This window comes from Symphalangus syndactylus, chromosome 8 (assembly GCF_028878055.3).
Source record: "Symphalangus syndactylus isolate Jambi chromosome 8, NHGRI_mSymSyn1-v2.1_pri, whole genome shotgun sequence".
Taxonomy (NCBI): Eukaryota; Metazoa; Chordata; class Mammalia; order Primates; family Hylobatidae; genus Symphalangus; species Symphalangus syndactylus.
The window spans coordinates 75002469-75024639 of record NC_072430.2 but is presented as its reverse complement, the minus strand read 5'-3'; the positions used below and the strand labels follow the sequence as shown (position 1 = coordinate 75024639).

The 22171-nt window shown below is 37.5% G+C and overlaps 1 protein-coding gene across 5 annotated transcripts in view; it reads left to right on the top strand.

Moving 5' to 3' along the window:
* TLK1 (tousled like kinase 1) overlaps window positions 1–22171 on the top strand; it is a 172913-nt gene that overhangs the window by 78739 nt on the left and 72003 nt on the right. For 4 of the 5 annotated variants that reach the window (XM_055289684.2, XM_063644687.1, XM_055289685.2 and 1 more), the window contains exon 4: window positions 21560–21635. In XM_055289684.2, the coding sequence (XP_055145659.1) occupies window positions 21560–21635 (76 nt within the window). Of the gene's footprint in view, window positions 1–15842; window positions 15900–21559; window positions 21636–22171 lie in introns of those variants that run through there. The other variant, XM_063644689.1, reaches the window with a different exon arrangement.

Genomic DNA, 22171 nt, shown 5'->3' with positions numbered 1-22171 from the left:
CTTTTGCTAAAGGTTAATGCTTTTAAAGTTTCTTATAGGAATGTTTTGTTCTGCCTTATGAAGCACAACATTCAGATTGAAGACTGCATTTGGCATTAGAAAGAAAATATAGTTTCTTTGGTTATGTAGCTGAACTTGTAAATGAATGATATATATATATTCTTACTGGAGACAGTTATTAGCCATTCATAGTTCTGTGAGAGGAAGGTGGTTCTTAAGTGTGTTGGGTTTCCCAGTTTTCTGTTATTTCTCTTTATTCTTTCCTTTTAGTTTGATCCTTAGTAAGAGTTTGTGTACTTTCTGAGATACAGATACACATTTTTTCCCTCTTTTTAGAATTTCTTATGGAATCATGCTGCTGGTTTTCATTTTTTGTATTTTAAAAAATCTGAAGAATTCCCTCCCCTCTTAATCCCTCCCCTTTTTACCCACTTACTGATCCCACCAAGAAAATATCTCGGATTTTACAAGCAGGCATTTGGATCCATGGTATAATTTACTCTGAGCATGATATACTTGATGACATCTTTTAAAAATGGGTAGACAGGAAGTTCCGTGGGTTTTAGCATTCGTTTGTTGATGTTACAGCTTGACTCTTGTGGATATAGCCTTTTCTCTCCTTGGATGATACAGGTCTGTCGGGTGTGTGTGTGTGTGTGTGTGTGTGTGTTTGTGTGTTTGTATGTGTATTTTCCCTGTCTTATTTCTACTTGACCCATTTTTGTCTTTTTTCTACTTGGTTAGTATAGACTTTTTTCTACTTGGTTAGTATAGACCTATCACCTTGATAATACCAGTAGTTCATTAGCACTCAGAAACTCTTAGGCATTTTGTTTCACTGTTCAGAGGAAAGGGAACTTCAAAGGTGGCATCTTTTTAGCTCTGTGTTATTGAAAGCATCTAGAAATCTCTAGGTAGACAGTTTCGTGCAGTTCTGTGCAGGCACCCTGACACTGCAAAGGAGTATGGCATAGGGCTCTCACTCATCAGGCTTTCCCTTCCACAGAAACAACTGGCAGGCAGCTGAAAGGACTGTGCAAGTGACGGGACTTTATCTGCAGTAGGTTCCCTTGAGGTAAGCGTTAGTAGCCCCTGTAGCATCAGATTATCAGTTTAGTTTTAAAAAAATTAACATACTTATACTAAGCCTTTGAAAATTGTAGGTTTAGCTTAGTCAAAGTTTTTTAAAAACTATATTAAGAATGTTCTCAGTTTCTATTTCCTGGACTTTGGAACATTTCTTGATATTTTCCCAGAATTGGGAATATTTAGTAATTTCACCTGCCTCCTGTTTCATAGGCATTTGTGTTATGAAGACCAAAAATAATTTTAGATATTTCTGTTTTCTGTTCACTAAATATGATATTTTTGATAGATATTTTTTAAAAAGCAAAACATGGTGAAAGTTAGATCACTTATCACAGTTATACGTTCTTTATAGGTACCCATATTCCAAATATAAGTTATAGATTTAGTATTTGGGTTTTTTCAGAGGAATTAGTCTATAAGAGAATTCAACTTCCCTTTAAAGATCCCAGGGATCACTTTTGGCTATATTTTTAGTTAAAACATGTTTTTGTTTCTTAAAAGACCATACTGACATTTGCAATGAAACACAATTTGGTTAATCATTAGATATACTTAGCTTTATCTGTATTGAAGTTTTGACATTTGGGGCAGAAATAGAAAATCTTGAAAAATCTTTTGGGCCATGTACGGGGGCTCACGCTTGTAATCCCAGCATATTGGGAGGCCTAGGTAGGATTGCTTGAGACCAGGAGTTCGAGACCAGCCTGGGCAACATGGCAAAACCCCATTTCTACAAAAAACACAAAAAATTAGCCAGGTATGGTGCCATGTGGCTGTAGTCCCATCTACTCGAGAGGCTGAGGTGGGACGATAACCTGAACCAAGGAAGTCGAAGCTGCAATGAGCCATGATTGTGCCACTGCACTCCAGCCTGAGCAACAGAGTGAGACCCTGTCTTAAGGAAAAGAAAAGAAAAATCTTTTGACTTTTGCTGTTCTGCATTCTCTGTCTTGGATTTTTACAAATTAATGGTTAAGTCTAGTGGCACAGAAATGACTACAGATTATACATTGTCCTTAAGATTCAAAGAAATAATTACTATTACCATTATTATTAATATTATTATTTTAGTGTATCTTTCCATTTAAGGAGTTGCTTATCTGGAAAATGATTTCCAGGTTTTATCTGTATAGTTGATACCTTAATTAAAGAATTCCTTTGGGGTGAAATTTTATATATATCAAAATACAGATATTTATAGATCATTAAGTAAACATGAGAAGAAACAGTTGCAGGATAGAAGTACTTTTGTTTTTCCTAGTACTCCTAGTAGTAAAGTTTATGAAGTATTTCATTGTCTTCTGATGTCACTATTCTTTTGGTAATCCATTCTCCGATTTACTACAGTTTTTAAAATAGTAGTTTTTGGTTTTGGGAGCAAATAGTACTGGAAGGTTTATTACTTTTTTGTTTGTTTGTTTGTTTTGAGACGGAGTCTCACTCTTTTGCCTGGGCTGGAGTGTAGTGGTGCGATCTCATCTCACTGCAACCTCTGCCTCCCAGGTTCAAGCGATTTTCCTGCCTCAACCTCCTGAGTAGCTGGGATTACAGGCCACTGTGCCCAGCCAGTTTATTACTTTTTAAAAAACAAAATTGCTTTCTCATACCACCCTTATTCCACCCTGGATTCCTGAAATTTATATCCATATTTTAATATAATTAATATGCATACCGTATTATAGTTCACTAATTGGACATTTTCTGTTGAATCCCTCTTAGGATTTGTGATGGTTTTAACTCACTACAATCCCTTTTCTGTACTTTGTTTTCTCCTAACCAGTACTCTTTTTCAGACATCCAGAATCCTCTTGTTTTCTCCTACCCTTACTATTAAAACTGGAAAGCATCCAATTGTCATTCTTAAGTTGATTAATCTACTTCAAATGAAATTTTTATTTCAGTTTGTATGCGGTTTATTTTATATATTAATCTGACTTTTTTTCTAAATGTGGAATTAAATAGAATGAAAAAGTTTTTCCTCGTGTAAATAAAAGAAGATGGTAGATAGGAAGGTATTGTTTTGATTTTGTTTTATTTTACATTACTCCTGGTCTATTCAGCAGGCTCCAAAAAATTCAGGATATTTTCAGTAAACATGTATTGCATATCTATTAACTCCTAGTCTCTGCCCAGTCACAGAGAATATAAAGATGTGTAGGATACAATCCCTGCCTTCAAATGAAATCAGTGTTTAGTAGAACAAACATTTAGACAGTCTGCTTCATGACAGTGTAGGCTGTGCTGTAACAAATACAAGCACAAGATACTATGGAAGCAAAGTGCAAGAAACCACCAATTCCATTTGCCTGTACGGGAAAGGAAGCAAAGAGGTCTTCCTTCAAAGAAGAGATGATAGTCGAGTTTTTAAGAGAGGCTGTGAATTCATCCCATAAGACAGAGCGAAGTATGAAAAGAAGGTATACAGAGGGACTAGGATATGTGTTTGCTTTTATGTGGGAGTATGACAAGTAGTTTGGTTTAAGAGAGGACAGTAATTCTCAGCCACTACTGCTCTTCAGATCTCCAGAAAAGCTTTAAAAAATACCCAGCTGCTTCGGTGATTCCACTGGTTTTCAGACTTCTGGTAGAGGGAGTATATGCAGGAATGGTGAAAGGTAGGCAGGGGTCAGGTTTTGAAGACCCTTGTATTTCATAGTAAAGAATTTGGACTTCAGGTAGAGAGCCATTGAAACAGGGGAAACAAAAGACAAAGTAGAGGTGAAAGGCTCCCACAGATGGAATGTAGAGGATTGCATTGGAGGGACATGAAACCCAAGTTAGGAAGATCACTTAGTTAAGGAATACAGCCTTCTTTATAAAACTCTAAAACCTTCAAGGTTTAATATTAGGAGGAAAAACTTGAGATAAGAGGACTTCTAATTAGCATTTTCAAGTTTGCTGTTTGGGCTCTGCCTTCTTCGGATTCTCTAGCTTTGGTTACTGAGACTATCACCACCCAAGGCTGTGGTTCTCAAACTGTTCTGTACGAATGAATCACTTAATGTTTATGACGGGAGGTCTCGGGTAGAATTTTGCATTTCCAACAAGCTTCTAGATTTCATTAGTTTTTTTTTTTTTTTTCTTTTTGAGACGGAGTCTCGCCTGTTGCCCAGGCTGGAGTGCAGTGGCGTGATCTCAGCTCACCACAACCTCTGCCTCCCAGGTTCAAATGATTCTCCTGCCTCAACCTCCCAAGTAGCTGGGACTACAGGTGTGCGCCACCATGCCCGGCTAGTTTTTGTATTTTTAGTAGAGACGGGGTTTCACTATGTTGGCCAGGCTGGTCTCAAACTCCTGACATCATGATCTGCCTGCCTTGGCCTTCCAAAGTGCTGGGATTACAGGTGTGAGCCACCGAGCCCAGCAGATTTCATTTGATTTTTAAAAAGTAGAATCAGTAGGGTTTGATGACTTGGAATTAGCATAAAGAAGAAAAGGGAGGAGCCTAAGATGATTTAAAGGGATCTAGCTAGAGTGCCTTTGATTGAGATAGGCATCACAGAGGAAGATAACAAGTGTAGATGGCACAGTAGAAGATATCTGGAACTCAGGAAAGAGGTCAGGCTAGATAAGAAGAGCTAGGGGTCTTTGGCATAGGTGTTAATTAAAAAGGCTTGGTTGTAGATAAGCAGATCTCAGAGTGTGGTTTGAGGATTCCTAGGGGTCCCTTGCGATTCTTCCAAGGAGTCCACAAAGTCAAGTGTTTTTTATAAAAGTGCTAACACATTATTTGACTTTTTAACTTTCATTGTCTCATGAATTCACAATGAAAATTTCCAGAAGCTGTATAACATGTGATGTCATCACTCTGATTTATTCATTTTTATTCTTTTACACTTGTATATTCTATTGTTATAATGTTTTTGTTTAAAATCCTAAAATAGTAAATACTATTATACACATGTAAATAAAAGCTCTTTGGGGTCCTTAACAATTTTTTAGAAGTTATAGAGGGCTCCTGAGACCCGAAAGTGATAGTAAGTAGAATTAAAAGTCATAGTAATCAGTTAAGATAGTGACTGTAAAAAGTGACTAAGAATTTGACACTTAGACTTAATTTTAGTAGATTAATGGGAACAAAATGTCAGATTGTAATTAATTGAGGAGAAATTAGAAAGTGAGGAAATAGCGACAGCAAATATTGACTGCTTTTGGCAGAACCTTGACTATGAAGGAAAGGAGACAGTATCTAGAGTCAAACAGGCTTGACATATCGTGTGCTAAGGAAAGAGTCATAGCAGAGCTGTGATGGAGACAAAGTGCTGAAGAGAGAGGAAAAGAGAAACAAAACCACACATTTTTTCCTGGAGGAGGAATGAATGGGTGAAATCCAGACCCTGGGTGGGCAGGGTTATTCATAGACAGGACTAGGAACACCTTTCCCCTGAGTTGGGGTAGATGAACTTGCATATCTGATAACCTTTTCTCTTACTTCACAGTGAAAATAGGTTATCAGCTGAAAGGAAAGAAACGTGAGTGGGTTGTGGATTTGAGGGCTGATAAAAATTTTATGGCAGGACCAGAGAAGAGAGTTTACCAGGGTGATTCATCCTTTGTTTAAATTTTTTAGAATACCTGAAGGAGTTAGAAATATGGTCATGTACCTAACCTGCTGGCTAACAGCCCACATTATTTTGCGAAGAGCCTGTGTTTCTTGAGTACCAGTGTTCTTTTTTTTTTTTTTTTTTTTTTTTTTTTTTTGAGACAGAGTCTTGTTCGTGGCCCAGACTGGAGTGCAGTGGCGTGATCTCGGCTCACTGCAAGCTCTGCCTCCCGGGTTTACGCCATTCTGCTGCCTCAACCTCCTGAGTAGCTGGGACTACAAGCGCCCACCACCACGCCTGGCTGATTTTTTTTTTTTTTTAAGTAGAGATGGAGTTTCACCATGTTAGTCAGGATGGTCTTGATCTCCTGACCTAGTGATCTGCCCGCCTCAGCCTCCCAGAGTACTGAGGTTACAGGCGTGAGCCACCACACCCTGCTTAGTGTTTTCTGTTTTAAAACCTGCCTTGATCCACCTATTTGCAGTTCTTCTTGTAGCACTTTCACTATCTAAACACAATGATCTTGTGTCTTAGTTCATTTTCTGCTGCTCTAACAGAATATCACAGACTGGGCAATTTATAATGAACAGAAGTTTGTTTGGCCCTTGGGTCCAGAGGCTAGGAAGTCCAAGAGCATGGTATCAAGCATCGGATGAGGATCATCACCCCATGGTAGAAGATGGAAGGCAGAAGTGAGCGTGTGAGACAGAGAGGGAGAATTGGACTCAACTCATCCTTTTAATCAGGAAACCACTCTGTCAGTAGCAAACCCATCCCCACGATAATGGCATTAATCCATTCATGAGGCCCCTACCTCTTTTTCTCTCCCCCATCCCCCGAGGTGGAGTTTTGCTCTGTTGTTCAGGCTGGAGTGCAGTGGCACAATCTTGGCTCACTGCAACTTCCGCCTCCTGGGTTCAAGCGAGTCTCCTGCTTCAGCGTCCTGAGGGATTACAGGCGCCTGCCACCATGGCTGGCTAAGTTTTATATTTTTAGTAGAGACAGGGTTTCACCATGTTAGCCAGGCTGGTCTTGAACTCCTGACCTCAAGTGACCTGCCCACTTCATCCTCCCAAAGTGCTGGGATTACAGGCATGAGCCACCACGCCTGCCTCCCCCCAGCCTCTTAATATTCTTACTACAGGGAGTAAGTTTCTACGTGAACTTCAGGGCACATAGTCAAACCATAGCACCTTCAGATTCTGTACAGTTGCTGTCTCTACCTAAGCCCAAGATGCCAAGTTAGATTATGTATCTTCTAGTTCATTTGGAATTCATAATGATTATTAAAACCGTAACCATTTTTCCTCTTCTCGTTTTGGATGCCCTAGGATACATTTATCTGCTTTATTTATTTATTACTGAAGTTGGGATACTTGTGACTGAACATATCATTTAATTACATCATTTTTAATAATGTTGGAGCACAGTTATGTCTGTTTATACGTGTGCTTATATACAATATACTCCATAACATTCGTGTTTATAAAGCAGACGTATATCAAATTATTCTATTTTTCTCAATTTAATCCTTAATATTCATCTTTCAGAATACTTTTGTATAATCTAAATCAGATTTGAACAAGTTAAAATATATACTATCTCTATAACCAAAGTAGTTTTCCACCCTTTTTCCTGGGTAACTGCCAAATCTTAAGCCTTTATCCACTGACCTTAAATTACTGTGTATTTTTCATCAAAGTATATTTTGGGATTTTTGAGTTATGAATTTTAAATTATATGGATATGTGGAAGCTGGGACAGTTGTTGCATCTAGAGCATTTCCTGATTTAACCTTGTTTTATATACATACCCACCTCCACTCTCTCATACCTTCTTTTTTGCCCTCTTAATAATGCTTAGTGCTTAGCTAGTTCTTAGTGTGATTCTAAGCACTAGTGCTTAGCTATGATTCTATTTGAAAACAGAGGTAGTGCTGGCCTTAAGTTTTGTTAACATTTTCATTAAATTTTAATTTATCTATATTTATTTGCTGTGACCTGGAGAAATCTTTTTTTTTTTTTTTTTTAAATGCCTTACTCTGAGTACCTAGTAAGAAAGAAGAGAGACTTTAAAAATCGATTTACTGTTGGATGGGATAAGTATCACTGAAAGTTACATTTTTAGGCCTTTTACCCCTGAATAAATTACCTTGCTTTTGACTTACGCTCTTTAAATCTGTTCTGCTTCTTAAGATGTTAGACATCTATCATCAATTTTAAGAAATACTCTATCTTGCTGCCTATTTTCTAAAATATTTTAGTGTGATAAATGATGATGTTTGTGGTGTTCTACTTGTTGACCTCCTCTGTCTTTTATTTATCTTCCTGCTTGTATGTTCTCACTTTGTTCTTACCAAAAATCTTACTATTTTTATGTCATTGGTTTTTTCTTCTTTCTTCTTTTTTTTTTTTTTTTTTTTTTTTGAGGCAGAGTCTCACTCTGTCACTCAGGCTGGAGTGCGATGGCACGATCTCTGCTCCCTGCAACCGCCGCCTGCTGGGCTCAGCAATTCTCTGGCCTCAGCCTCCCAAGTAGCTGGGATTGTAGGCACCCACCAGCCTGCCTGGCTAGTTTTTGTATTTTCAATAGAGACAAGGTTTCACCACGTTGGCCAGGCTGATTTCAAACTCCTGACCTCAAATGATCTGCCTGTGTTGGCCTCCCAAAGTGCTGGGATTACAGGCGTGAGCCACTACACCTCCACCTCTGGCCTATGTCATTGTTTTTACTGAGGCATGATATGCAACAATGTTGCTATATACAATGAACAATATGTACAGTAATGATGTCTTGAAGGCAAGTACTCTTTGTATGCATGGAAAATGGTATTATTTTGTAACATAAAAAATGGGGAATGTGGCCGGGAGGGGCGGTTTATGCCTGTAATCCCAGCAGTTTGGAAGACTGAGGCAAGCAGATCACTTGAGGTCAGGAGTTCGAGACCAGCCTGGCCAACACGGTGAAACCCCATCTCTACTAAAATACAAAAGTTAGCTGGTCGTGGTGGCACATGCCTGTAATCCCAGCTACTCAGGAGGCTGAGACAGGAGAATCGCTTGAACCTAGGAGGCCGAGGTTGCAGTGGGCCGAGATTGCACCACTGCACTCCAGCCTGGATGACACAGCAAGACTCCGTCTCAAAAAAAAGAAAGAAAAAAAAAGCAGGGGGGAGGGGGAATGTTAAGTTTATTCTCTTCTCTGTTATTAAGACAAATAAACATGAATTATTAGACTTAAAAGTTCCTGTGAAACACCTGAAGTTACTTTGTAACTTTTTTTTTTTTTAAAAGAAAACAGTATTTAATTCACCACTGTATACTGAAGGACACAGTCTTTTAGAGACCTATATTCAGGCAGAAATTAGAGTATCTGACACTAAAATATGTTAACCAGGTTCATAGCAAAGGCGGTGAGTCCTGCTTGAATATGTTCATGCTTATTAGTCTCTTGGAAGGAAAAGTGAACTGGAAACCAAATGTGAGTCTCGTCCTGGCTCTATACATCTGTTTCCATAAAGGTAGAAGAATATGTATGTCAGAATTCTTCAGGAAGCTTTTTTTAATGTTTAAGTAGCCAGGCTCCCTGCTTGGAAATTCTGATATATTCTGTCTAGTTGAGTTCTTGTAGGTCATGAAATCTTGAAATGGTTCTGTAAGCTATTTAGCAAGCAGACAAACAGCTGTTAAATATTACCCTTTAAAAAAGTATATTTGATGTGGTTCAGTGGTTGTTTTTTACAGTGAGAAATTTCTAAGGGAACACAACAAGGGTGCCCACCTTCACCACTTATTCAGTATAGAATGGGAAGTCCTCGCTAGAGCAGTCAGACAAGAGAAAGAAGTAAAGGGCATCCAAATTGGAAAGGAAGAAGTCAAATTATCCTTGTTTGCAGATGATATAATCTTAACATTTGGAAAAACCTAAAGACTGTACCAAAAAATTATTAGAACTGATAAATTCAGTAAGTTGCAGGATACAAAAATCAATATAAAAAAAGTAGCATTTCTATATGCTAACAGTGAACAATCTGAAAAAGAAACCAAGAAAGTAATCCCATTTACAATAGCTATAAATACTATGAAATATGTAGACATTAACCTTTTTTTTTTTTTTTTCCCCCCAAGACAGAGTCTTGCTCTGTTGCCCAGGCTGGAGTGCAGTGGCATGATCTCAGCTCACTGCAACCACCACCTCCCCGGTTCAAGCAATTCTCCTGACTCAGCCTTCCGAGTAGCTGGGATTACAGGAGCGAACCACTGCACCCAACATTTTTTTTTTCTTTGAGATGGAGTTTTTATTCTGTTGCCCAGGCTGGAGTGTAATGGCGTCATCTCAGCTCACTGTACCCTCCGTCTCCTGAGCTCAAGTGATTCTCCTGCCTCAGCCTCCCCAGTAGCTGGGATTACAGGCGCCCACCACCACGCTTGGCTAATGTTGTTTTTTTAATGTATTTTTAGTAGAAATGGGGTTTCACCATGTTGGCCAGGCTGGCCTCAAACTCTTGACCTCATGTGATCCACCAGCCTTGGCCTTCCAAAGTGCTAGAATTATAGGCGTGAGCCACCGCACCCAGCCTACCCCGCTAATTTTTTTGTACTTTTAGTAGAGATGGGGTTTCACCATGTTGGCCAGGCTGGTCAAACTTCTGACCTCCAGTGATCTGCCTCCCTTGGCCTCTCAAAGTGCTGAGATTACAGACGTGAGCCACCGCACCCGGCTTTTAGACATTACTCAAAGTAGTAAAATATCTCTACAATAAAAACTATAAAACATTGATGCAAGAAATTGAAGAGTATGCAAAAAAATGGAAGGATATTCCATGGTCACAGAATGGAAGCATCAATACTGTTAAAATGTCCATTGTACCCAGAGCAATCTATAGGTTTAATGTAATCCCTGCCAAAATACCAATGGCATTCTTCACAGAAATAGAAAAAATAATTCTGAAATTTGTATAGAACCACAAAAGACCCAGAATAACCAAAGCTATCCTGAGCAAAGAACAAAACCAGATGAATCACATTACCTGACTTCAAATTATACTACAAAGCTATAGTAATCAAAACAGCATTGTACTGGCATAAAAACAGACACATAGATCAGTGAAACACATAGACCAGTGGAACAGAACAGAGAACCCAGATAGAAATCCATATATCTGCAGTGAAGTTATTTTTGACAAAGGTGCCAGGAACAAACATTGGGGAAAGGACAGTCTGTTCAATAAACGGTGCAGGGAAAACTGGATATTCACATGCAGAAGAATGAAACTAGACCCCGTCTCTCACCGTATACAAAAATCAAATCAAAATGGATTGAAGACTGAAATCTAAAAAGACCTCAAACTAGGAAACTACTACAAGAAAACACTGGGGAAACTCTCCAGGACATTGGTCTGGGCAAAGATTTCTTAAGTAATACCCAACAAGCACAGACAACCAAAGCTAAAAGTGGACAAATGGGGCTGGGCACAGTGGCTCACGCCTGTAATCTCAGCACTGTGGGAGGCCGAGGCAGGCGGATCGCTATGTCAGGAGATCGAGACCATCCTGGCTAACACAGTGAAACCCCGTTTCTACTAAAAATACAAAAAATTAACTGGACATGGTGGTGGGCGTCTGTAGTCCCAGCTACTCGGGAGGCTGAGGCAGGAGAATGGCGTGAACCCGGGAGGCAGAGCTTGCAGTGAGCTGAGATTGTGCCACTGCACTCCAGCCTGGGCGACAGAGCGAGACTCCATGTCAAAAGAAAAAGGACAAATGGGATCACATCAAATTAAAAAGCATCTGCACAGCAAAACAATCAACAAAGCGAGGAGATAACCCACAGAGTGGGAGAAAATATTTGCAAACTATCCATCTGACAAGGAATAAAGAACTAGAATATATGAGGAGCTCAAACAACTCTATAGGAAAACATGATAATCCAATCTAAAAATGGGCAAAAGATTTGAAGAGACATTTCTCAAAAGAAGACATACAAGTGGCAAACAAGTTGATTAAAAGGTGCCCAATATCATTGTTTATCAGAGACATGCAAATCGAAACTACAATGAGATATCATCTCACCCCAGTTAAAATGGCTTTTATCTAGAAGGCAGGCAATGACAAATGCTGGCAAGGATGTGGAGAAAAGGGAAACCTCATACACTGTTGGTAGAAGTGTAGATTAGTACAACCACTATGGAGAACAGTTCAGAGGTTCCTCAAAAGGCTAAAAATAGAGGTACCATGCGATCCAACAATTCTGCTGCTAGATATATACCCAAAATAAAAGAAATTGATGTATCAAAGAGATACCTGTTGCAGCACTATTCACAATAGCCAAGATTTGTAAGCAACCCAAGTATCCATCAACAGATGAATGGATAAAGAAAATGTGGTACATATACACAGTGGAGTACTATTCAGCCATAAGAAATAATGCAATCCTGTCATTTGCAACAACATGGATGGAACTGGAGGTCATTTTGTTAAGTGAAATAAGCCAGGCACAGAAAGACAAACTTCACATGTTCTCACTTATTTGTGGGAGCTAAAAATTAAGACAATGCAACTTACGGGGATAGAGGGTAGAAAGATGGTTACTAGAGTCTGGGAAGAGTGGTGGTGGTGGGGAGGGGGAATGGTTAATGGGTACAAAAATAGAAAGAATTAATAAGACCTAGTATTTGCTAGCACAACAGAGTGTGTATAGTCAAAAATAATTTAATTGTATATTTAAAAAAACCTAAAAGTATAAGTGGATAGTTTGTAACACCTTTGTGTTACAGTTGTTTGTAACAACTGTATCAAAATATGTGCCCCATAAATATATACACCTACTGCGTACCCACAATGATTTAAAAAAAAAAATTTAAAAAGGAACCTTCTAAGCTGATTGGTGGAAACGAGATTGGAAGAGAAAAATGGCCTATTACTGTAAGAGTGAAGACATTCTTTTAAAGTGGAACCCAGTATAGTTCTTTACCATAATAGGTGCTCAGTAAATAGCTGTTGACTGGTAACATGACAGGGTAACATCACTGTCTACCCACCTCGTTAATAGGCTACTACTTATTCTCTAGCATACTCATCTCACTTGCTAGCATTTCCTAGTATACGATCAGGGTGAGTGTATCTACAAAAGCAGTTTTCAAATTTTGGGTCTCAGGGACTGCTCTGTAACTTTAAAAATTGAAGGACCCTAAAGAGCTTTTGTTTATGTTGGTTAAAACTATTTGGTATTTACCATTTTAGGATTTCAAACAAAATGTTGTCACCCTAGAATTCACAAATACGTAATCCATAAATCATCCAGTGAGATGTCATCACATGTCATATAGCCTCTGGTAATTTTCACTGTATACTCAGAATGAAAGTAAAAAAGCACACCATACAGTTAGTTTTATGTACCAACTACAAATGATTCTTAATGTATTCATCAAAGCAAGTTTTCTCACCCTTAACATTATTGACGTTTTGCACTGGATAAATTTTGAGGGGTGGGGTTCCTGTCCTATGCAATGTAGGATGTTTAGCAGCATCTCTGCCTCTGTACAGTAGATATCTACAGCCTTGTTACCCCCATCCTCAGTGCGTCAACCAAAAATGCCTCTAGGTAGTGCCAAATACCATCTCTCCTGGTTGAGAACCAACTCATTACTGGAAGGAGAAAAAAGAAAGTTTTTATAGCATGTTACCCATGGAGCTAGATTGCAACTTCATAAGTTTTACATGTCTAAATTTAGAAACAGGTGCTCAGAGTAAATACTTTGTCCATAGTCACACAGATACAAGTTAACAGAGTCAGAATTTGAAGCCCAAAGTATGCCTTATTTCAAAGTGATGCTCTCAACTACTGTGCTATTATAATCTTTCCATATAACTAAGATAGTGTATAACTTGTTATATAAATTACCCTGATAAGTCTTGGACAAAAATGGTACTCTTTGGAAATATTTAGGTTTCAGATAACTTATAGTAATTACCAAATTTGCCAATCTAAGATATACCTGAGCTAACAGCACTTCACAAATGTTTAATCTGATAAATGTTGCTTTTAGACCGGATTTTTAAAGCATTGAGCACAAGTTGACATTACTGACAAATTTCATTTCAGAATTTTATTCTTTAGTTTAAAAAATATTAGAAAGATGTATTTTTATGTCAGTAGAACACCGTGAATGTTCTACCAATTTTCTTTAAGATTCTCATTTTTCTAAAATAACCGAGTAACCATGACAACCCATTTGGCTTTTTATAACCTAATTAGTTTTCTGCTCTATGTAATAATTTTGGTCTTTAATATGGAAGACTGTAAGGAATAACATTCTTAATTTTAGAGATACTGTAAAGTGGAGTATGTGGGAACTATACAACTTATTATTTTATATATAAACCTAGATAGACAGACTGTTCCTAATCCTGATGATACATAACATCACTTCTGGACCTTTTTAAAATTAGTAATTCCTTTGATCTTTTTCCAGAGATGGTTAAATTTGGACTGGAGATTCCAGCATAAGCTTTAAGTAAAAGCTTTAAATAAAAGCTTTATAGATGATTGATGTATAGTCAGCATTGGGAATCAATGCTAATAAAGATATGATAGAGCAATTTAAAAAAAGAACAAAGAAGCTGGGTATGGTCACATGTCTGTAGTCCCAGGTATTTGGGAGCCTGAGGCAGGAGGATCACTTGAACCTAGGAGTTACAGTCCAGCCTGGACAATGAAGGGAGACCCCATCTTTCTTTTTTTGTTGTTTGTTTTTGTTTTTGAGGCGGAGTTTTGCTCTTGTTGCCCAGGCTGGAGTGCAGTGGCGCGATCTTCGCTCACTGCAACCGCCGCCTCCCGGATACAAGCGATTTTCCCGCCTCAACCTCCCGAGTAGTTGGGACTACAGTCGCTCACCACCAGATCTGGCTAATTTTTTTGTATTTTTAGTAGAGGTGGGGTTTTGCCATGTTGGCCAGGCTGTTCTCGAACTCCTGACCTCAGGTGATCCACCCACCTTGGCCTCCCAAAATGCTGGAATTACAGGCTTGAGCCACCATGCCTGGCTGGTCCCATCTCTTGGAAAAAAAAGATCACTTTTTTTCTGATTAAAAGTGTTGTATTGGCACCATGGAATACTATGCAGCCATAAAAAAGGATGAGTTCATGTCCTTTGCAGGGACATGGATGAAGCTGGAAACCATCATTCTCAGCAAACTAACACAAGAACAGAAAACCAAACACCGTTATGTTCTTACTCTTAAGTGGGAGTTGAACAGTGAGAACACATGGACACGGGGTGGGACGGTGGGGGGTGCTTCACATAACAGGGCCTTTTTTGAGGTGGGGGCTGAGGGAGGGATAGCATTAGGAGAAATACCTAATGTAGATGACAGGTTGATGGTTACAGCAAACCACCATGGCACGTGTATACCTATGTAACAAACCTGTACGTTCTGCACATGTACCTCAGAACTTACAGTATAATAATTAAAAAAAATGTTGTATTGGTATAGAGAAAAATAGTAACACTTTTTTACCCATCAGATCTTAAAGGATTGGTGAGTAGTCTCATACAGTGTTCATGTAAACATGTCAATTGATATTGGCTTTGAATGTGCAATTTGGCATTATCTTTAAAAATCTAAGTGTGTGGCCGGGCATGGTGGCTCATGCCTGTAATCCCAGCACTTTGGGAGGCCGAGGCGGGCGGATCACAAGGTCAAGAGATCGAGACCATCCTGGCCAACATGGAGAAACTCCGTCTCTACTAAAAATACAAAAAAAACAAGCTGGGTGTGGTGGCGGGTGCCTGTAGTCCCAGCTACTCGGGAGGCTGAGGCAGGAAATTGGCATGAGCCCAGGAGGCAGAGCTTGCAGTGAGCCGAGATCGTGTCACTGCACTCCAGCCTGGGTGACAGTGTGAGACTCCATCTCAAAAAAAAAAAAACTAAGTGTGCATATTCTGTGATACAGCATTTACATTTAAAAGTATGTATACCAGAGAAATAATTGTACAGACCTAGGGATTCATGTTCAAAGGAATGTTTGTAGGGGTATGATACAGGAGTATGTTACTGTATGTATGGAGTATGTACTCCATTGTGAGTGTCACAATGGGTCAAAAGTTGTGAGACCACAGCTCTGAATTTGACTATTATAAGCACTTTCAAAATGCCAACACTTCCAGAATAAATTATCTGAAAATGTTACTTCCCAACCCCCACCCTTCAGCAGTTGTTCTAAATGGCTGTTTTATTCTTGTATGATTTGAAAACTACTGGCAAGGTAATTTGAGTAGGGAGAAAGTTCAACTTTATTCTAATTTTATAGTATGTACTGTTTAACAAATAAAGCCTTAAAGGGATAGCCAGAGAAGGGAAAATGCCAAGAAATAGACTACGTAAGTGATAAGAAAATAACAGACAAAATAATTTTCATCAATATTAAAAACTTAGTATATTCCTTTAAACATGTATGAATGCAGTGGGTCCAAGTGATAGGAGTTTAGGAAGTCACAATGTGAGGATGTCAAGTTAGGTAGTTGTTAAAAATTGAGCGTAAAAGTAATTGTTTTAATATTACATTTCTTTAGAGTACTGATACAGTTGTGAATGCAGTACATGTGTAAATAGAGAGTCCTTCAGCCTTTACAAAAATGTATGAGGTGACATACTTTAAGTATACCTGTAAGACAGCACATATTTTAGTTGGGTGGTTACCCAATTTCTTCTTATTGGTGTTCTACCATCTTTTATATTACATGTTATTAAACAATAAAGGCAGTACAGCAGAAAATATACTACACTCCAAATTGCTGATATGATTTTGATTTACTTAGAACTACAAGGAAATGCTTTTATTTGATGATAGGCTTCCAGAATTTTACATACATAATTTTTTTATACTAAATATTAAAATCAGCATTATAATAGATATCTTCTTTTAGAGGTCAAAGGTTCAAGTAAATATTTACAGATAATAGTTATCAATATTAAAGTTTTACCTCTTGGGCAGAGACAGACTATGTGAATTTCAGGTCATACCAGCTCAAAATCATCCTTGAATTCAGATGTGCATATTTCATGGTAACGTTTAAATGTAAATAGGATACAAAGCAGCAAACATTTTCCTGTCTCACATCTAGTTCAACAAGTTTTGCCTAGAAATGTGGATAAAAATTGAACATTGTTTTACCAGCTGCCAGCAAAAAGGTTTGTCATGCCATTTGTTCAAATTATAGTACCCTTGAATTTGGTACCCAAGTATGAATCATTAGAATATCCAGTGAGGGCTGGGCGCGGTGGCTCACGCCTGTAATCCCAGCACTTTGGGAGGCCGAGATGGGCGGATCACTACATCAGGAGATCGAGACCATCCTGGCTAACATGGTGAAACCCCGTCTCTACTAAAAATACAAAAAAATTAGCTGGGCGTAGTGGCGGGTGCCTGTAGTCCCAGCTACTCTGGAGGCTGAGGCAGGAAAATGGTGTGAACCCGGGAGGCAGAGCTTGCAGTGAGCGGAGATAGCACCACTGCACTCCCTCCTGGGTGACAGAGTGAGACTCCGTCTCAAAAAAAAAAAAAAAAAAAAAAAAAGAATAGCCAGTGAGTTGCAGTTTTGAAACCAGTCTTTGGCTGAATGGATCTATCAGAAAAAAATTCATGCTGTCACGTTTGAAGATCGGATATTTTGTAAGGATACTATTTAATATTAGAGTAACTTTTGTTTCTGTTTTAAAGTATTTTCTTGTTTAACAAAAAAATGAAATATTCTGTGTCTACTAACTATAGTGATTTTATTAGAGATGTTGATACCTGATTTTTGTTGTCTATTCAGTCAGGCCCAAGGAAGAACAAACTTTAATATCCACTCCCTCTTTTTTTGTTGCCATTAAAATATTTTTTTGTGTACTGTTAAAATTTTCTGTAATGCATTTATTTCCATAATTTTAAATCTCTCTCCAGTTTGAGGCTTATACAGGTGGTTATCTGTTTTCATGGAATAATTCATATTGATTTCTGTCCCTCATACTGTAACAGCATTGAGATTCATGTGTTCTTATGTTTGGTCTTATTTACATTAAAGAACGACTCATTTATATTTTATTATAAGATAAAACCAGCAGGCTATGTAATTAGATATAAAAACCCTGATTAATAATCACTGACCTAAGTTCCAAGTAAAATTGGAGGATTAGTTAAATTATATCACTACACCTCTTGAGTCCTTTATGTTTGTCTGTGTGTTTTTTCAACAAACTTTCAACTGGTAGAAAATACTGTGTAAATTCACACTAATATCTTGGAATCTCTAAATGCCAGAGTAGTCATTCAGGTTTTGGTATGATTGCAAATCTAACATTTACACAGCTAACTTGATTTAAAGTGTACTAGTCTCTCCTTTCTTCATTTTCTCCTAATGACTATTTCACTGTATATTGGAGCTCTTTGGCCTTTTATAATTACTGCATACTTTTCATCTTTACTTCAAAGCCAAATCCTATTATTTTGCCTTCCATATTAATCTTTTCTTTAGTGGTCTATTTATAGTAGGATAGTTAAGAAAAAATAGAGAATAAAAGAAAGAAATGACAGCATTATTAGCAAGAGCAATCTTGAAAATGTTCTATATAAAATGTTTAATATGTGCACATTGTATACCTTAGCAAAGACGTAGGTGGCCTGGTTGATGTCCTTTGGATTTCCTCAAGGAAATCATTGGTCATGATCAGTAGCTTTTTTTAAAAGCTGACGAACTATTTTTTCAAAGGAAATCTCATCTGGAATCTCAATATTGAAATAGGAGATGCTGTGTTTGCAGATTCAGAGTAGAGGTAACATAGGATATGTCTCTGGTAGACTAGAGCCTTAACTCAGCCACACACTTCCTTCCCTTCTCCTTTCCCTTTAATAACTTCTGGGGCACAACAGTCTTAAAATTAATTTTAGTCCTGTTACCCTTTTTCTTCTCCATCTGTAAATTCTTCTCTGGTTTAAAGGAGGTAAACTTGTTGCCTTCTTTACTATGATTATAATGCATTCGTTTGCATTTCGGTTGGTTTAATGAAAAGACATTTTTGCCAATGGACTGTCCCATACCTCCACACTAGGAAATTCTGCCTCAGAGGAAAAAACCTTCACTAAGTAATCTATATGTTAAACAACAAAACAACCTTAAATATCCTAAAGTGCATATCCAGTGAGTATTTAACGAATGTTGTCTCAAATAAGTTTTGCAAATTTATTGTATCTTCCCACCTCATCCCTCTTTTGGAGATAGCCAGTGCACGTTAGCATTTTGATGGTTCTGAGAAGCCTTGCAGTAAAGAAATCTAATTTTGTTTACCCCATTTGAACTCACCCCTTTTCACCCTCATTTAGAATATAGCCGTCTCAACCTACCATTGAACACTAATTCCTTAGGATATACTTTAGAAAATGATACAGAACCATTTTGAACTTTACATTTTATTTTGTTTTCTAGCTAGAAAATGCTGTTTCCAATATAACTGTTTCAGAATTATAACCTTTTGTATGGGTTTTTTCCCCCCTATTTTTGCCTGTTCAAGAGTACCTAGTCAAGATTTAAGATGGAATTCGAATAGGATCCTGCCATGCTTAAAAAATTAGTATAGCATTAAAGTATTCTGAAAAATTATGTTTTCTTGACTTTTTTTATATATAAATTTAGGAAGGTTATGAATAAATTATTATTTGGGGATCTTTTATTTTAACATAGACTTGGGGTTCTTTTGTTTCTGAGATGGAGTCTCGCTGTGTCACCCAAACTGGAGTGTGGTGGTGTGATCTTGGCTCACTGCAACCCCTACCTCCTGTGTTCAAGTGATTCTTGCGCTTCAGCCTCCCAAGTAGCTGGGACTACAGGCACGCACCACCATGCCCAGCTAATTTTTATATTTTTAGTAGAGACAGGGTTTCACCGTGTTGGCCAGGCTGGTCTCAAACTCCTGACCTCATGTGATCTGCCCGCCTCGGCCTCCCAAAGTGCTGAGATTGCAGGCGTGAGTCACTGCACCCGGCCGATTTAGGGTTCTTAATAAATGTTAAAAGAATTTTTAATGTAGTGATATTTTTATTTCTGGGAAAACAGAAGATTGATTATTGTTTGAGTTTGGTAATTTTGACAATGAAACAAAAGTAGTAAACTACCTGCCCAAAATTGCTGGTACATCAGTTTACCTCCCAAGTAGATGGCCAATTAGGGTGGATTTCTTTAAGACTTGTGGTTTGTGAAATGAAAACATACTGGCATTTCATTGGACATACTGAGTTTTATTTATAAACACTAAAATTCTGAAATATTTTTGTATAGTAGATTCATTTAGTTAGTTCTTGATGTAGGATATCATAGAAAAAATAAAGAACATTTAGGTCTTAGAATTATACAGAACCGAATTTAATTTGAATCCTGGCTCTGCCACACTGGTAGTGTTACCTTGAGTAAGTTACTTAATATTCATTCATGTATTTATCAAGTAATAACTGTATGCTAGGAGTGGGGCAAGAGGGTGAGGTAGGGAGAAGATGTAACATCTGTTTTTAAAGAATTGAGAGGCTATGAACATTCGGTCCAGTTTCTCTGAATCTGTTATCTTGTTGGCAAAATGGAGGTGAGAGAACTTTAAATACTCAAGATGGTACTTAGAGGAACAATATGTATTCAATAAGAATTAGGCTGTGTATTGTTACTCATATTTAATTGTAGGCCCACTCAGAGACATAAAAATACGGATTAAGTCCCTTCCTTGTTGGGGGACCATGATGCTTTTAAGAGATTTATTTTAAGTTGTTTAGTAAGATTCATTCATTCATTCAGTCAAATATTAATGGAGCTCTTGTGAAGTTCAGGAATTTTTCTAGCACCAGAGGTGCTTACCAAGTTTCTAGAATTTGAGGGCCTGGTGCCATTGCCTGTGCTTTTGCTCTTGGTTTTAATTTTTAACTAAGCAGGAAAGTTTGTCAAACTCCAGAAAAATTACTTGTATTAGTCTAATGAAAATACTTCCTGTCTGTTATAGGAGCACACATGTCATTTGGAACCAGAGCCACCATCTAGAGCAGGGATCTGTTAACTTTTTTTGTAAAAGGCCAGATGTTTGTGACTTTATGGGCCATTCCAACTCTGTTGCAGCTACTCAGCTCTGCCGTTGTAATGTAAAAGCAGCTATAGACAATACCTAAATGAAAGAGTGTGGCTGTGTTCCAGTAAAATTTTATTAGGAATACTGAAACTTGAATTTATTGTAATTCTCACACCACAAAATATTCTTTTTGTTTTGAATTTTTAAAATTTCAAACATTTAAAAGTGTGAAAGCTATGGTTCAATCATACAAAACAGGTGACCAAACTGATTAGGCCCATAGGCCATAGTTTACTGATCCGTTATCTAGGGCATAATCTGTGAATTGGCTATAATTTTTGGATAATAATTGCCAGGCATTTAAGTGAATGGTTCTTTTTAGTAGGGATTGTGTATATCAGGGTTTGTGTTCTGCCCCTTTTTTCTCATCCAAGTTTGCTTTTATACACTAAGTATGTTTGAGTAGTAGGAAACTAAGGAAAAACTTAATAGGAAAAAACTCATAGGAAACACTAAGGTGATTTTTTTTTTCCCCTCATCCAGTTAAGCATTTGGTCATCTTTTAAAGGCTAATTACTCTAGGATTTTTCATCCACTTCATGTCAAATTCTGTAACTGAATATCAGATAATATGTACAAGGTCTTCTCTACTTGGAATTTTAAAATTTATACTATAGGAAATTTTATCTTTTAAATAAATTGTGTGTAAATAACAGTATATTAACATCTGTTGAGCACTACTGAATGCTATTTTTTTGGTCTCGAAACATGGTTTTATATTGACTGTGATAATTTTGTATATTAAAACTGTCATTTAAAAATCTGTTATCTTGTTTTCTGTAGACACCAGAGAAGAAACAATCGGAATCATCCAGGGGAAGAAAGAGAAAAGCAGAAAACCAGAATGAAAGTAGTCAGGGTAAGCACATAACATCTTCCTTCAGAGCCTAGTGGACACTTAAAATTAATTGTTTTAATTTTTAACCAATTAATATTCTAATTGTAAAATAATATGAAGTTGTAAATCTTGGTGTGTGCACAGGTAGTTAGTGTATAATGATTGTTTTTAGGCTTTTCAACATTGCCCTTATTGTTTTCATTTGAGTCCTAGAAAGACAAGTATCATGTCCAAATCTGGCAAGCATTAACTTACGACTTTTCATTTTTCATTCTTTATATGTATCGTATTGAAATGGCTTGTTTTTGAATTAAAAACTTCAATCTCACTTTAACAGAACTACTCAAATTTCTCCCATTTATTTAAAAAAAAGGCTATCAAAATAATTATGAGAGACTCTAGTTAAAGTATTATCTGTTTTTCTTTCCATTCTTTCTTGCATACCTACCTTTTGTGATATGAACTAAGAAAATTATTTTCATTTAACTAAATATCTTATAATGAATAGAAAAATAGTACTGTCATTTAATTTGAGCACTCAAAATTAAATATAATAA